The following is a 15,977-nucleotide window of genomic DNA, read 5'->3' on the forward strand; positions in this document are numbered from 1 at the left end:
GGCGTTTTTTCTTAAATACTGTTTTCAATTCCAAATATTTGAACATTTAAATTTTTTTAATGACTTCACTGGAAACAGGTCTTCAAAATGATCCTCTAAAAAGCTGTCATGCAAAGGTTAAGAAATGATTGCACCCAGTTACTTGTTGCAGTCTAACCCTCCAGGCCTTTTGCATTGTGAGACTTTTTGTCACTGTGTTTCCAATTGACTGTACCTCCCACTTCACAAGACAGCATTGCATTGCATTCCGCTGTCACACGGCATCTAAACAGTTTAGCTTAAAGAATGTTTGTGAACTCTCTAAGTATTTTACTCCACCATTTATATGAGAGTCTTGCAATACAGTAGATCTTTTTAAAAAAGAACTAATGATTCTGTAAATAAAACTGTACATAAAAAGTCTAAAGAGCCAAACTAACCTGATATGTGGAGTCCTGGTAGGTTTTAAGAGGTGAGTAGTTAATCTCCATAACTGTCTCCTGTCCTGTCCTGTCCTGGAGGGGCAACCCTAAATATATCCCCAAATATAATGCACATTTATAGCATTTGATTATAATTCAGCTATACCTAATTTAATATGTATCGTGGAGCTCTGCTACAAAGAAAATATTATTCAAAGACATCCACGACATATTATGTTTGTTTAGAGCATTAGAACTTTCTCTTTCTATATATATATATATATATATATATATAGAATTAGAGAGTATAATGATTTTGATGGAAGTTGGAAGTTATAAATGATAAAAAAATAAAAACATTTTTCAGGAAGTTCAAATGATAAAAGAAAAACATTTTTCAGGATGTTTCAGGAAAAAAAGCTTTTCTTTAGCTGTGTGTGTGTGCATATATATATATATATATATATATATATATATATATATATATATATATATATATATATATAATATCCTAAATTATACATTAGTTAAGGTTCTTAATTTACTCTAGTATATTTCATATTCAAGCTGTTGATTTTTCTCAGTCGCTTTAGACGACTGTGAGAAACTCAGGTATTACTAATATTATCATTCTAGATAAGATTTGTTCAAGACTAAACAAATTATCGATAACATCACCCCGATGTGTAGGTGTGTTATTGGGCATGGCTGGAAGAGTAATGGCATTTTTCTCTCTGATTGTTTACTGTCACGGCACCTGCCCCACCTTTTTATGAGAAATGTTTCTCAAATGTTTATTGATTTAAAAAAAAAAAATCCTGTAACCTACAATCCAACAGGCTTTTCGAATCCTCATTGACGAAGGGCAGTCATACAGAGCTTTAGCATTCTGCTGAGCTCAAGACTGCAAAAGTTACTTCTAACTCCACCCACACTAAGCATCTAAACACCTGGGGCACTACAACCTTGAAATTACCTACATTTGAAAACAATTACTCAGGGATGGATTCCGATGTCTTTGTTTCCTACCAAAAAAAGAGGATGGGTCAATGACAAAGTAGCTCACACGAAAACCCACTCAAACCTCTATATAAAAGGAGACTGGGACATATACCCTGCAGTTCAGTGCACCTCTTGCAGTGAAGCTTCTGGATCTCTTAGCAGTGACCGACCATGATGTCATACTCCAGCCAAGGCTCATTCAGTTCCGGGGGCACCTTCAAGACGTCCCAAGCGGGGTCTGGAAGTTCATCCTTCATGGCCTCCGGGGGTTCTTCCATGCGGAGAGCTCCTAGCGTTTATGGGGGCGCTGGAGGATTCGGCACCAAAGTCTCGAGCCAGTCCAGTTTCGGAGGGTATGGTGGAGGCTTTGGCATGGGAGGAGGAGCAGGGGGCTCTGCTGCCGGTGGAGACCTTGGTCTCTCCATCAATGAGAAGGCCACCATGCAGAACCTCAACGATCGTCTGGCTGCCTACCTGGAGAAGGTACACTCCCTGGAGACCGCCAATTCCAAGCTGGAGATCCAGATCCAGGAATTCCTGAAGTTGAAGATGCCACAGAGTGGACGGGATTATAGCGCCTACGAGAAGATCATCCATGACTTCCAACAACAGGTAATAATTACTTTTTTTTTTAATACCTATATTAATTCAGGACCACGGGGTTGGTCAATTCTTTGAAAAAGGTTTCACAGTGTCTTCTTATGAAGATCTGAAGCACCCATTTATTTGGTACACTTATCACATAAAGTGACCATACATTTGAGCTTATATTGTTTATATGTACTGTTATATACAAACACTGGCTTTCAAGACCACAAAAGTCTCTTCTTTTGGTAGCAAAGGAAATTTTAAAGAAGCAGGTGTTATTGAAAAAGAATGGTCAGATTTTTTGGAATTGGGAATGTACAATACTGCTTGATAAAAGTAACTTCGGCATAGCAACTTCCATCAGTTTTGAGCCATTTGCATTGACTGCTCATACAAATCCTAAGATACAATCATTTAAAATTAGCTGAGTTTGTGCGTGAAGGTGCATGCTTTTTTCCGTGGGGTGATTGCAATAAAACTCCAACATATTTTAGTCAAATTTTATATACATGGAAAATAATGTTTATCCTTCAGGAGGTGTTTATTGGTTGCTAGGCAGCTGACTCGAGCTGACATAAATCATTCTGACAGTCTAGTCTTCTAATCTCCACAGTAACAGTTTTTAAACAATAATTTGTAACTGTTACTTTTCACATATTTGCTGTCGGTGCTGATTTAGGTTACAGGCATCTGAATTATGGGTTGTGCTCCTGTTTCGAGATTATATTTGAGCTTATTATGTGAAATATATATTTTTTGAGATAAGGATGGTTGTGGTGATTTTTTTTTACAGGTTTCCTTGTGTTTGTGTACTTTATCTAATTTTAATTTGGGCATATAATTGATTTACAAACAATTTAATTGATCAAAGTGAAATCGTTTTTTGACGTAAAAATCTACTTTGTTTGTACAACTACAAAAGCATTATGAAATTAATTATTATTATTTATTTATTAGACACTCTTGTCCAGGGTGACTTACAATTGTTCCAAGATATCACATTATACACATTATTTCACATTATACAGATAGCACATTATTATTTTTACGTACAATTACCCATTTATACAGTTGGGTTTTTACTGGAGCAATCTAGGTAAAGTACCTTGCTCAAGGGTACAGCAGCAGTGTCCCCCACCTGGGACTGAACCCACGACCCTCTGGTCAAGAGTCCAGAGTCCTAACCACAACTGCTGCCCCCACTACTCCACACTGCTGTTTATGTTATATATATATATATATATATATATATATATATATATATATATATATATATATATATATATATATATATTGTTATGTTTATTTTCCAGATCAATGCTGCTCATCTTACAAATTCCAAGATTATCCTTCAAGTTGATAACGCAAAACTGGCTGCTGACGACTTCCGAATGAAGTGAGTTTCCCTGATAACAGTCTATACCGTGCCACCGAAAATTATTCACTCCTTTTTTGTTTTGTTTTTACGGTATTAGTACATTTCAGTATCCATAGTTTCATATATTTTCGTTTGGTCAATTTCCATGATCTGCTCAGAAAATTGCTTACATCTGTCTTTACATTTTAATTCCGAATCTGTTATAAATCTATTATAAACAATCAATACATTATCTATAGATTAATTATTGAATAAGGCTGTATTTTTTTTTTTTTTTAAGTATTTCACGATATCCGTGCTTGATAATTCACTGATGGTGAAACTAGAATTAAAAGGTGTACATGTACAACAAAATGGTCTACAGTTTAGCATTTATTGTTTTTCAGGGAAGCATTTAAATATTTAGGAACATTTTGTTTTATAATAACTCTGGACAAAATTATCAATTTTGAAAGTGACAACATTAATCATTACGTTTAATACCTATTTTAATACTTTTTTGGGGGGCTGCGAAATAAGACGTAGTGTGGTCTGTGATTTCTGAAGTAGCATGCATGGACTGTTCATGAATTTATCAAAACCAAGGAATTCTTCTCTTGAAAGAAACATTGTTGTGTCCTACAACCTGATTTAGAGTATATCCCTGTGCAGGTATGAGAACGAGCTTGCAATGAGGCAATCCATCGAGGGTGACATCGCTAGACTGAGGAAGGTCCTGGATGAGCTGACTCTGACAAGGTCCAACCTGGAGATGGAGATCGAGGGACTGGCGGAGGAGCTGATCTTTCTCAAGAAGAACCACCAGGAGGTATGAGAAACACAAGCACAGGAGAATCTGCTGGTTCAGTTAGGAAACTCAAGCCATATTTTATTTATTAAAGCTTAGACTGGACAACACTACCGCATTATACATATTTTTACACTAAATTCTCGCCTTTCGAGGTAGCCCATAAATTAGCTCGCAGATAAAGGGAGAGACTGACCGTAGGGAAGCCATGGGCAGGGGGGGCAGGATAGCTGCCCTCCTTCTTTAGCCAAAAAGCAGGTGGAGGCTGGGGAGGAGGAGGCGAACTCTGGCGCACAACAAGGGACGTAACGGATTGAGGCAAGATATAAATCCCTTTCTTGACGATCATTGGGCGTATTGCTTATCGAAGGACAAATAAAATACCAGCTATTCGACTGACGATTTGATCTGGTATTGGAAGCACCTTAAATATGCCTGATGTTTACGTGCTTTGATCCAAGGTTAAAAGCGAGTTCCCTGCCTGAACCAACCCCCTGAGCAATTTCTCTGGACACTAGTTGAACTTGACCTGAATGTCAAATCCGCACGATTGGCTCATGATAATCAACCTCTTGCTTTGATGGCTGTCTTGTGCAGGAGCTGGCATCTCTCCGGGCTCAGACTAGTTCTGGATCGGTCAACGTGGAGGTGGACGCTGCCCCACAGCAGGACCTGTCCAGAGTCCTGGATGAAATCAGAACGCAGTACGAGGGCATCGCTGCCAAGAATAACCGCGAGGTTGAGGCCTGGTACAAGGACAAGGTGAGGAGCCCCTTTTGGTTGTTCTTAGAATGCAGTTTATCCAATGCCCTCTAGGGGCACTGTAGAGCATTGAATCAGGGCTGTTTATAGTCAAAGAGGCCATTATGAAATTATGAAAGGCAAAATGTATTTATTCATTCATTAACCAGGAAGTTAACATTTTATGACTTTATGCCTACTACCTATCATAAAAATAAAATAAAAAAAACATCAAATGATGTTTTGATACATTTGCATTGCTTTGTATGCACAGTAAAAAAAAAAATATTCATAGATTTGGTAGATGACTTTCTTAATATCTTCATCAATACTGTTTGTCAATTAATTGAAGTTTAACTCACTAACATTAACTCGCTGATTGTTCACTCGCTGCATAACATGAGCAAACTACCACAAGCCACTCGCTTTCTTCTCGAGGGCGGAACTGCGCTACAGTCAAAACATTCCCTCTGGGAAATACTGGGAATGTTACTGATTTTACTTTTAAACATTGTACCTGGTTTCACTTTCAGTTAACAATAAATGTTACTTAAACTTTCTAATTAGTGTAACTTCTACCCCTTGATAACCATTTACATATAACCTACATGTGTAAACTTCTTAGAGTTTTGCATTGCTGTGTTTTACAGTTAGCAATGCTGTATTGTATGCAGGTGGTTTACCATACAGCTCTTACTCCGAACACTACCTACCCTGCTAACTTCATGTGTTTCTTTCCACCCTGCTGTCTTGCAGTTTGACGCTCTTAACCAGCAGGTCACCTCCAGCACCACCGAGATCCAGACCAGCAAGACTGAGGTCAACGACCTGAAACGAACGCTGCAGGGCCTGGAGATCGAGCTGCAGTCTCAGCTCAGCATGGTGAGAGAGAAATACACTATATGACAGCTGCATCTCCCTGTTCCGCACTGTTTTAAAAGTCGATTGGAAGCTAATTTTCCTCTCATGCTGTGCCGAGGCTGTAAACTCTAAAAACAGTCAGGGGCGGAAGTTAATTGCTGTCGATTGGTACATTAGTTGTAAAGGTGAGGGAAGGACAGCTTTTCTTGTTTTGAAATCAATGCGTTAATACATGTATTTAATAACTGCTGATTAAATACTCTATAAAGGCAATTATGAGTATGAGTACCAGTATCACTACACTCCTAGCGGTCAGTGTTTTTTTTTTTCGCTGTGAATGTACTTTTAGTCACTTCACTACCAAAAAGACACAAATTGTGCTCGAGAAGGTACAGAGAACTAGGCTAATCCCAGGACTTAATGACACAAGCTACAAGGACAGGTTAAAATAAATAAATCTCTTCAGCTTAGAAAAAACAAGGGAAAGAGGGGGCTTGATTAAAGTCTTTAAAATCATAAATGGTCCAGATGAAGTTAACTCAAGACACGACTTCAAATTTAACACAGAGAGAAGAACAAGAGGGCATAAATGGAAGTTTGTAAAGTTTAGAACAGAAGGTAGGAAGCACTTTTTTACACAGAGAGTTAGAAATGCATGGAACAGCCTTCCAGGTGAAGCAGTAGGATCTAAAACACTGGGAACATTAAAGCTAGACTAGACTAGATTCTGTGCCCCCCACCCAATAAGGGAGAATAGCGCGCTAACAAGGGACGAGTCTTGATGGGCCAAATAGCCTTTTCTCATTCTCAAACTTTTCTTGTGTTTTATGTTCTTATAAGACCTAGGACTGTTAGTTAACTATAAGTGATAAGCAGAAAATAAGATTAAAATGTTAGAGTGCCCTATTAATGGCAAACATCCCAAATGACCTTTTTTTTGGTTCCCAAACTTTTCTTCTGTTCTTATGATTTGTTTTACCTTCCTCCCACGCCTTCCAGAAAGGGGCTCTGGAGGGCACACTAGGGGAGGTGGAAGCCAACTACTCCAACCAGCTCAACAGACTGCAGGCGATGGTGAGCAGCCTGGAGGCAGAGCTCATGCAGGTGCGCGCCGACACTGAACGCCAATCCCAGGAATACCGGATGCTGCTGGACATCAAGACCCGTCTGGAGATGGAGATCGCGGAGTACAGGCGCCTGCTGGACGGAGAGGGTGGCAGGTGAGGACAGCACAGGCTTGTCTACTCGCTTTTAACTTCAAGTCTGCAAGCAGAACAATCAGTTCATGCACAAGGGTAGAGTAGCACATGATAATTACATTCAGAGATCCATTAGTAATTAAAATTTTTGTTTAAGTGAATTATTATTATTATGAATCAGTCATTTAGCAGACGATTTTATCCAAAGCTACTTCCAGGGATTAGGGGGTGAACTATGCATCACAACTGCCAGTAGGACATCCGAAGGTCAGTGAACAAGGAGCTTAAGTGATGTTCTCAGGGTCACACATACAGTGGCCGAGCTGGGATTTGAACCAGGGGCCTCTTGGTATCAAGCCTCTTTCTTTAACCATCGGACCACCAAGCCTCCATGAGAAATAACATGTCTCCTTTGTAATTTAGCAGCAGCAACAGCAGCAGCAAAAGCAGCAGCAACAGCAGCAGCAACTACAGTGTTACAGTCAACAAGAGCACTGAAATAACGAAAGTGAGCCAAACTCAGCAATCAGGTGAGCCAAACGTTTTATTTTATTTTAATGCATTCCTTACAGCCTCACAGCGTAACCCTTCCTCATCCTTGCATCATCTTTGCACAGTTTTTGCGTTTTAAACCTGCTTTTATGGTCCTTTGTGTCTGTGGGTATTCGCATACCTGACAATCTCACCTGATACCCACTTTGTATTGAATTGGCATTAGAGGAATGCTATGCGTTATGCCAACAGGATTTGGTGTTGGGGGGGATTTATAACACTTTCTGAAAATCTCTTACTTTTAGGAGGCACTTCTTCATTGTCGTCTTCATTCACCAAACCCCTGGTGGACTCAAAACCAGCACCAGCAAAAGTACCAGCACCAGCACCAGCACCAGCACCAGCACCACAGGTCCTGAAAACCAGAAAGGTGAAGACCATTGTGGAAGAGCGAATCAACGGAAAGGTTGTTTCCACTCAAGTGCAGGAGGTGGAAGAGAAGATGTAAAACAACCAACACTTTCTATCTTCTATCTACAGCTTCCTAATACTAAATATCACCCCTGTTAAAAACCCTATCGTGCATCTATATATATATATATATCATTCACAATTGCAATTTCTGCTAAGATGATTTTTATGAACTATCCCAGCATGCCTTTTTAACCACTGGGTGTAATTCCAAAGGCTTATTTTCTAAGAAACACCACCATCATTGTGCAGCTGTTATTGCTATCCCCTTTGAAACTAATTGAGTATTGAGATTGTTAATTTACTAACTCGTCATGGTTATTGTTGCAGAGGGGGCAAAAAAATATAGTTGCACCCCCCCGCCCCCCCTCCCCCCCCCCCTCCGGGGTCAGTTCTAAAACCACATGACTTTAGAATTCAGCATTGGGAGTCTTTTCAGAAGCAGTCCCCCTGGTTAAGAAAATGAATTAGTTAGTAACCCTTTGTATACCGTGATTTTAGGCAGAAACAGCAACATGTGAAGGTGGTCAGTCTTATTTTAGAATCTGGGGTGTATGGCAACTACCTTTCTCTGTTTTTAAGTAATGTGTTTTACAAGGTCAGAGGGTTTAAACCTGTATGCAAAACTTTGAAAATGAACTCAAACAAAATAAAAATAATTTCAAGCAATGTTTTGTCCTTTTGGTTATTCTTATTGTTTGATTGATATATATATATATATATATATATATATATATATATATATATATATATATATATATATATATATATTTTACAAAATATTTCCTTTTGAGCTACAGATTTAACATAATTCCTTGTTTTAATATTCAATATATCATGTACACAGTGTAGTTCCATACATACATAATCCGTTTTATGAAAGTTTACAGTAAGTAGGAAGCAGTGTGGTCCAGTGGTTAAAGTCCAGGGCTTGTAACCAGGAGGTCCCCGGTTCAAATCCCACCTCTGCCACTGACTGACTCACTGTGTGTGACCCTGAGCAAGTCATTTAACCTCATTGTGCTCCATCCTGCGGATGAGGTGTTCAATCAATGTCCTATTGTAAGTGACTCTAGTTCACAGCCTGCCTCTGTAAAGCACTTTGTGATGGTGTTCCACTATGAAAGGCTATATGTAATATACGCCATATACATCCAATCAGAGTAGTCTCATTTCTAGAAGCACCCCTTGATTTCATTTTTAGTTTCAGTAAAGATAGGAAAGACAGAAGATCTGGAATTATAGTCGATCACATATCCCTCCAGATGATTCAATATTCTTTGGTCTAGACTCTTATTATGTGAAATTAACACGTGTTTGAAAAGGGGAATGCAATACTTCAGTTATTTATCTTTCCAAGTAATTAAACTGCATTTAACAAGAAAAAACTGATTTCAACACCAGCTGTCAAATTCCATTTGAACTAAACTAACACGTCAATAGCACGGACACACACATGCATTCCTGTTCATGAGAACTAAATGTGAATGCTTTCAATCAGCTAGAACGCATTAATGTCTGTGTACAGTCTTGACATCCGCCCACCTGCAAATTTCGAAAGCACATTTAGCTATTTGCATTAATGATCCTATTTGGGTGTCTTTTCAACCGGGAACCCTTTACAGATCACGCAGCTATGCATTGCATTATATACTACCCACCAGCAGAGGGCTTTTCAAGATAAACCCATTCACCAGACCTGGATGTGTGAAATATGACCTTGTTATACACAAAATCAGCAATCCAACCGAGAACCGGTCTGCAACATAAACAAAAATGTTGCAGAAGTGGTGATATTCAGCAGGCTTGGCTGCATGTTAGTGCTTTCATACTTACTCACAATAACAATGAAAGCTTAACAAACCCATGAAAACATGTGGTAACTTAAGCTTTTAAAGCTGATTTATAGTCATCTTAAACCATCAGAAAGTTTATAATAAGCGGTTTAAAATGATACTGAAGCTGAAAAAGCCCAAGGAAATGGATTTTGTAAACTTACGGGGCAATGTGTGCGATATATGTGAACTGTGTATTGCTCAGCATAATTTGGGGGTGTGGAGGTGTGAACAGAAAATAAAATCTAAATAGTTATCAATACATTTTCAAGTCTTTGTGTTAACTAGTTATCGATTCCCAACTAATATGATTGAAAGAAGTTATTATCAAGTTGTTTCGTTATTAGTTCATTTTATTATCCTAATTCTTGTCTCAACCCTTAAGCTAAAAGTGACAAATTATGGCGTGTAATTACTGTTCGTTATTGCAATAAGACAGTGGTTTGTTTTTTACTGCCCTGGGCTGGAGGAACCACTCTTTCTCTCAGGAGGTGAAGGAGCAGCAATGTACAATACTGGGCCCTTTTCCAGCTTCCAGGTGTTTAGAACAATTTCAGAGACACTTCTTTCATTTTATCAGCGACCATAAAAACAGATGGGAGAGTAGTCGAAAATATTGGAAGACACTCCTTGATGTGATCATATTTTCTGTGGAGAGCTGCCAGAACAAAAAGTCCTGCAACCAGTGACCTAAAAGGAGACACGCCCCCCCCCCCCTCAGCCAGAGGCACCAGCGACCCTGCACATTCTGACATGTATTTAATTTTTAATTGCTTAGTACCTCCCACTTATCGGAAACTATATATATATATATATATATGCATTCGCTGATGTGAGGATGAAAAGCCACCAAAGCACTGCTCTCTTTCTCTCTCTCACCCTGGAATAAGAAAACCAGCATGTCAACGCTCTCCCTCAGAAACTACTCCTCGAAGCAGGTTGCCAGTTTGACCCGCTCCTCGTGTGGAATGAGCAGCCAGGTGTTTGCCCGGCATGCGCCAAGCGTATACGCAGGTGCCGGTGGCTACGGTGCCCGCATCTCCTACTCTGTGTTCTCTAGCGGTGGTGGTGATGGTGGTGGCTTTGGCTATTTAAGTGGCCTGTCTCTGGGGGGTGGTAGCGGTGGTGGTTTTTGTGGTGATGCTGGTGGTGGTGCTGGTGGAGAGCTTGGTTGCTCCATCAACGAGAAGACCACCATGATAAACCTCAACGACCGCCTGGCCATCTACCTGGAGAAGGTGCGCACCCTGGAGGCCTCCAACACCACCCTGGAGAAGCAGATTCTCGAGTGGAGCCAGAATCGTGTCATTGTCACCCAGGACTACAGTGCCTACTGGAAGACCATCGCTGAGCTCCAGGGCAAGGTAAGTCCACATCCTCAATTCTGTATGCATCGGATTTGTAAATAAATCAGGCAGATTAGTGATTGTCTAACTTAATTGATTACTTTAATAGGCCACACATGCAATTCATTTTAAATAGTAAGAGAAAAGCAACACATAGCCACACATGGTAAAATGCATGAGACTTTTTAGAAGTTGTTTAAGATGCCTGATTAAAACACAAAGAAGTCTAACATTTTCACACACAAGTGCCTATTGTTTCTATAGCACTGATTACTGAGCAAAAATGTAAATTCTCACCCCCAGAGGTTTTCCTGCAGGTAGGTATATAAAGGTAAATAAATGACAAATCTTCAGGGGTTCCAATACATTTCCTCATGATTGTACATGGTGTGGAAAAATGAAAGAAGGGGGCTTTGGGAAAAGCAACACCTCTGACAGCGATAGTCTCTTAAGCATTCATGTCTTTCAAAGTTGCGCTTTCGATTGCATGCTTTGGCAGCTGCAGTGTTAAATTTATTTTTTTCGTATTTCGTAGTTAAGTTACAAGGATGTTAAAATCCAGAGGAACTCTGAATAAAGGTTCTCTTCCTGGTGTTACGCGATGCTCCTTATTGCTCTCTCTTTACAGATCGCTGTAGCAAACATGGACAATGCCAGCATTATTCTCCAGATTGACAATGCCAAACTAGCAGCGGATGACTTCAGTGCCAAGTGAGTTTTCCATTCTGGTGTGCCTGTTACTGCAACAAATAATTCTGTAGAATAAATATGTACTATAAATGATGCATGTTGGAGGAGTTGCCCTGCCAAGAAAAAAAACTAAACTTATGCATTATAAAATAAATACATAGATTAAAATTAACATGGTAGACTTGTGCATGCAGTGACTGAACAAATACAGAATATAGAAACTGTTATTAGTGTGAGATCCCACAGTAAATCAGCAAAAAACAAAAAGAGGTTGACAAACCACCACAGTAAATTATTGAACCCGGGTTCAAATCGGGTATTTTTGCAAAGCATGTGTAAATGTTGTTCCAGCTTGCTCTGTGACATATTTATGAATCTACTATGCATCTATAAAGCATTAATTAAACAGAATGGTGGTGGGCTACAAACCTCGCTGTTTTAACAGTTATAGAGTCTCTAGTTCGGACATCAAACAACGGTTGGTTGTGCGAGGAATGTTAGCCTTGGAACTGAGCTTTTATCTTGGGGTGCAGGTACGAGGCTGAGCTGGCAATGAGGCAGTCCGTCGAGGCTGACATCGCCGGACTGAGGAGGCTCCTGGATGAGCTGACTCTGGTCAGATCCTCCCTGGAGACGGAGATCGAGGCGCTGAAGGAGGAGCTGGTCTATCTCAAGAAGAACCACGAGGAGGTGGGTACCTGCCACAAGTCGGGTTGTTGTAATCCCTACAGGACGAATAAAAGGTTGAATAAATCATTGCAAAAGCAATGCCATCTTTTAAATGAGAGAAGACCCTGCAGAAATGCAGTGCAGAACTACCAGTTTGCACAGAAGCATATTATAAGTTGAGCATATCACAGTGTCAGTTTGCTAACTAGTCCCTTATCTCTTTGCTTGGCTTTTTGTTTTAGGAGCTCCTGGCTTTGCGTTCTCAGGTGGGCGGGACGGTCAATGTGGAGGTGGACGCTGCCCCACAGCAGGACACGTCCAGAGTCCTGGAGGAGATGCGCATGCAGTACGAGGGCATCGCCGACAAGAACCGCCGGGAAGTGGAGGCCTGGTACAAAGACAAGGTAAGGGTCCATGTCTGGGGGACAGTCAGGGTCAGATACAATCAATTTCCCAGACACGAGAAAGCTATGGCAACACTTTCCATCTAAAATACACACATATATATATATATATATATATATATATATATATATATATATATATATATATATATATATATTGAAAAAAAAAACATATCATAAATAGGAATCTTAATGTGGTACAATTGTGCACACTGTGACTGAAGGGGATATATCTATATCTATCTATATATATATATATATATATATATATATATATATATATATATATATATATATATATATATATATATATAGATAGATAGATAGATAGATAGATTTTTTTTTTTATTTGAACAATTGCTCCAAAAGTAGTAAAATCCCAAATAAACAGGTAATATAGGAAGATAATTGATTAAAAAAAATGATATCAGGAAGTTTCGGACTACAAGTGCTTCTTCAGCTGGACGGAAAAAGGAAGGACTTGTAGTCCAAAACGTTCTGCTATAATAGATTTTTGAAACGTCAATTATTCACATTTCTATGTGGATTGAATGTCATCATGGAATACAGGAATTCGAACCATGAATGCTAATTGAATATGTTTTTATTTCCCTCTCACAGTTTGAGGAGCTGAACAAGCAAGTGACCACCAGCACAGAAGTTCTCCAGACGTCCAAGAGTGAGATCTCAGAACTGAAGAGGACGCTCCAGGGACTGGAGATCGAACTGCAGTCTCAACTCAGCATGGTAAGCAGGAGAGGGGGTCCTGGGGAGATGCCAACATCAGATAGTAACTTATTATTATTAATTAGTCATTTAGCTGATGCTTTTATACAAAGCGACTTACAGAGCCTAGGGGGTGAACTATGCATCACAACTGCTGCTGCAGAGTCACTTCCAATAGGACCTTGTTTGTTTTACGTCTCATCCGAAGGACGGAGCATAAGGAGGTTAAGTGACTTGCTCAGGGTCACACACACACACAGTGATCCAGTCACTGAGTGGGGATTGAACCTGGAACCTCCTGATAACAACAAGCCTCTTACGACATGCTGCTGTGCCGTTTGATCTTGCGTTCTAGAAATCCGCGCTGGAGGTCACTGTGGCAGAGACAGAGGGCAGCTACGGGGCACAGCTGAGCCAGCTGCAGGTGTTCATCGACAGGCTGGAGGCTGAACTGGTGCAGCTCCGAATGGACATGGAGCGCCAGGGCAACGAGTACAAGATGCTGCTGGACATCAAGACCCGTCTGGAGATGGAGATTGCAGAGTACAGGCGCCTGCTGGATGGAGAGGATGAAGGGTGAGACTGAATGGGACGTCGATAAGCTGTTTAGTACAAGAACATCATATTGCTCCCATCCTCTGAATATCATTTCTAATGCTTTTCTTTTTTGTCTTGCTTGCAGCAAGTTTTCCAGCTCAACTTCAACTGCTTCTACAGCTCCAGCAGTAGTGAATGCAGTGGAGGCGTCAGGTATATGTTCTTCATAGCTTTTACCGTGCCCGTGTGCATTTATTAGAACAACCCATTGCTTCTGTTTCTGAAAATGATCAAAATGGGCAAATTAGTGATTGTCTAATTTAATTGATGACTGTAATAGACCACACACATGCTGTTCATTTAAAATAGTAAGAAAAACACAGAGCCACAAATGGTAAAATGCATGAGACTTTTTAGAAGTTGTTTAGGAGGCCTAATTAAAGCACAAAGTGGTCTGACACTTTCACACAGGAGTGCCTATTGTTTCTATATCACTGATTACTGATTGATAAATTGAAATTCTCACCCCCAGAGGTTTTCACGCAGGTAGGTATATAAAGGATATAAATGACAAATCTTGAGGTGTTTGAATAAATTGGTAACTTAAAAAAATTGTTATTATTATTATTATTTTCATGTTCTGCACTACAAATGAAAACATCTCAATAATACACTATTAACATAAGAACACAATTAATAAGGCACCCAAAGTAATGTTTTGTGATCAGATTAATTCTTCGGTTTAGAGAAATACCAATGGATAACATGGCACTTGTATGCAATGTCTTGGGTATTTAACTGTAGTTCTCTGACGTTCTCAGAGCCTCCAGTCACCCAGGCCATGAAGGTAATTATCGTGGAGGAGGTTGATGGTGTGGTGGTCGATACCAGAGAGGAGATGATTTAAGCAGCCCATGTGAACAGCACCACCCCAGGGAAGAAAAAGGACAACGACTTCCAACGCTCGTGGAAAAAAAAAAAAAAATCAACAGCTTTCTCTTTTCTGTTAACTTGATAAGCTAAAATAAATAGAACAGTCCAGGAGTCATCTTGAGAATTGTACTGGATATAGTGCTTGCCCATATTTTTGGTTGTCCTCTTCTGCAAATAAATAAACAAATAAAGGGCTCTTTCTTGCATTGCAAAATCACTTGTGTACAGAATCTTCTTTTTTTTTTAATTAGCAACTTATCAGCAGTAGAAGCATGGTGTTGTGTGACATGCACTGACGTTCCGGAATCTGATCCCGGTCAAAATCACAAAATAATTCTAAGGCAATGATTGACCCCCCCCCCCCCCCCTCCTGTCCTTTGTAGATTAGTGTGATTCTCCTACCATAGATCACACAGTGATAAGGATTGTATTGGTACCCTGTCTCCAGCTGTACTGGTATAGTCGACTACAAAATTAGTATCATACAAAGTTTTAAAAGGGGAGTTTTGCTATAATATGATTCCTGGGTGACTGGTGATCTTACCATCATATCTCTATATAATACGTGATGTCAATAAATCACAGAGTTTATAGAGAGTGGTATTAATACTCAACTTCATTATACAGCAGACCACAAATGCATCCTTACAGTCAAATGTCTCTTTTCATTTAGTTGAAGAACATGAATATGAAAACGAATGTGTTTAAACTTTATCTTTAGGCGTTGATGTATATTGGTGTATATATACTTCACCTAAGTTTTTCTAAGAGGGTGTCAGCGTGGTTTCTGTAGCAAAGGTGTGCCATGCTGAGCCGGTCAGAAGTGGAGCAGAGACAGATTGTTCTTCACAAAGGAGCAATGCTGAAAGGCCCCTCTCTTTCTCTAAATGGGTTATTTGCGTAGGTGCTATGCAGAT

General features: G+C 39.7%; 2 protein-coding genes across 3 annotated transcripts; both read left to right on the top strand.

Annotated features, from left to right (window-relative positions):
- The first annotated feature begins 1,254 nt into the window (after positions 1-1,254).
- LOC117434503 (keratin, type I cytoskeletal 19-like) lies at positions 1,255-8,589 on the top strand. Of its 2 annotated transcripts, none has more exons than XM_034057072.3 (8): positions 1,255-2,015; positions 3,305-3,387; positions 4,021-4,177; positions 4,754-4,918; positions 5,654-5,779; positions 6,758-6,978; positions 7,384-7,487; positions 7,755-8,589. In XM_034057072.3, exons 1-8 carry the CDS (start codon positions 1,575-1,577, stop codon positions 7,955-7,957), a joined length of 1,500 nt encoding a protein of 499 aa, XP_033912963.3. In that variant the 5' UTR covers positions 1,255-1,574; the 3' UTR covers positions 7,958-8,589. The 2 variants fall into 2 exon arrangements, with proteins under 2 accessions (XP_033912963.3, XP_033912962.3); XM_034057071.3 differs by having other exon boundaries at positions 1,256-2,015; positions 7,381-7,487.
- A 1,987-nt stretch (positions 8,590-10,576) lies between these two features.
- LOC117435030 (keratin, type I cytoskeletal 13-like) lies at positions 10,577-15,271 on the top strand. The gene is made up of 8 exons (XM_034057890.3): positions 10,577-11,119; positions 11,730-11,812; positions 12,325-12,481; positions 12,703-12,864; positions 13,486-13,611; positions 13,946-14,166; positions 14,273-14,340; positions 14,949-15,271. The coding sequence occupies exons 1-8, from the start codon at positions 10,655-10,657 to the stop codon at positions 15,032-15,034; spliced, it is 1,368 nt and encodes a 455-aa protein (XP_033913781.3). The 5' UTR covers positions 10,577-10,654; the 3' UTR covers positions 15,035-15,271.
- Positions 15,272-15,977: the final 706 nt, after the last annotated feature.

Source organism: Acipenser ruthenus, chromosome 28 (genome assembly GCF_902713425.1).
Source record: "Acipenser ruthenus chromosome 28, fAciRut3.2 maternal haplotype, whole genome shotgun sequence".
NCBI lineage: Eukaryota > Metazoa > Chordata > Actinopteri > Acipenseriformes > Acipenseridae > Acipenser > Acipenser ruthenus.

What these genes read in the sequence shown, in the direction of transcription:
- LOC117435030 (XM_034057890.3), top strand. Translation starts at nt 10,655, where the DNA reads ATGTCAACGCTCTCCCTCAGAAACTACTCCTCGAAGCAGGTTGCCAGT. An exon ending in TCAAGAAGAACCACGAGGAG is followed by an intron (nt 12,482 to 12,702) that starts GTGGGTACCTGC and finishes TTTTTGTTTTAG; the next exon opens with GAGCTCCTGGCTTTGCGTTC. An exon ending in GAATGCAGTGGAGGCGTCAG is followed by an intron (nt 14,341 to 14,948) that starts GTATATGTTCTT and finishes TGACGTTCTCAG; the next exon opens with AGCCTCCAGTCACCCAGGCC.
- LOC117434503 (XM_034057071.3), top strand. Translation starts at nt 1,575, where the DNA reads ATGATGTCATACTCCAGCCAAGGCTCATTCAGTTCCGGGGGCACCTTC. An exon ending in TCCATGACTTCCAACAACAG is followed by an intron (nt 2,016 to 3,304) that starts GTAATAATTACT and finishes TTTATTTTCCAG; the next exon opens with ATCAATGCTGCTCATCTTAC. An exon ending in AGGCCTGGTACAAGGACAAG is followed by an intron (nt 4,919 to 5,653) that starts GTGAGGAGCCCC and finishes GCTGTCTTGCAG; the next exon opens with TTTGACGCTCTTAACCAGCA.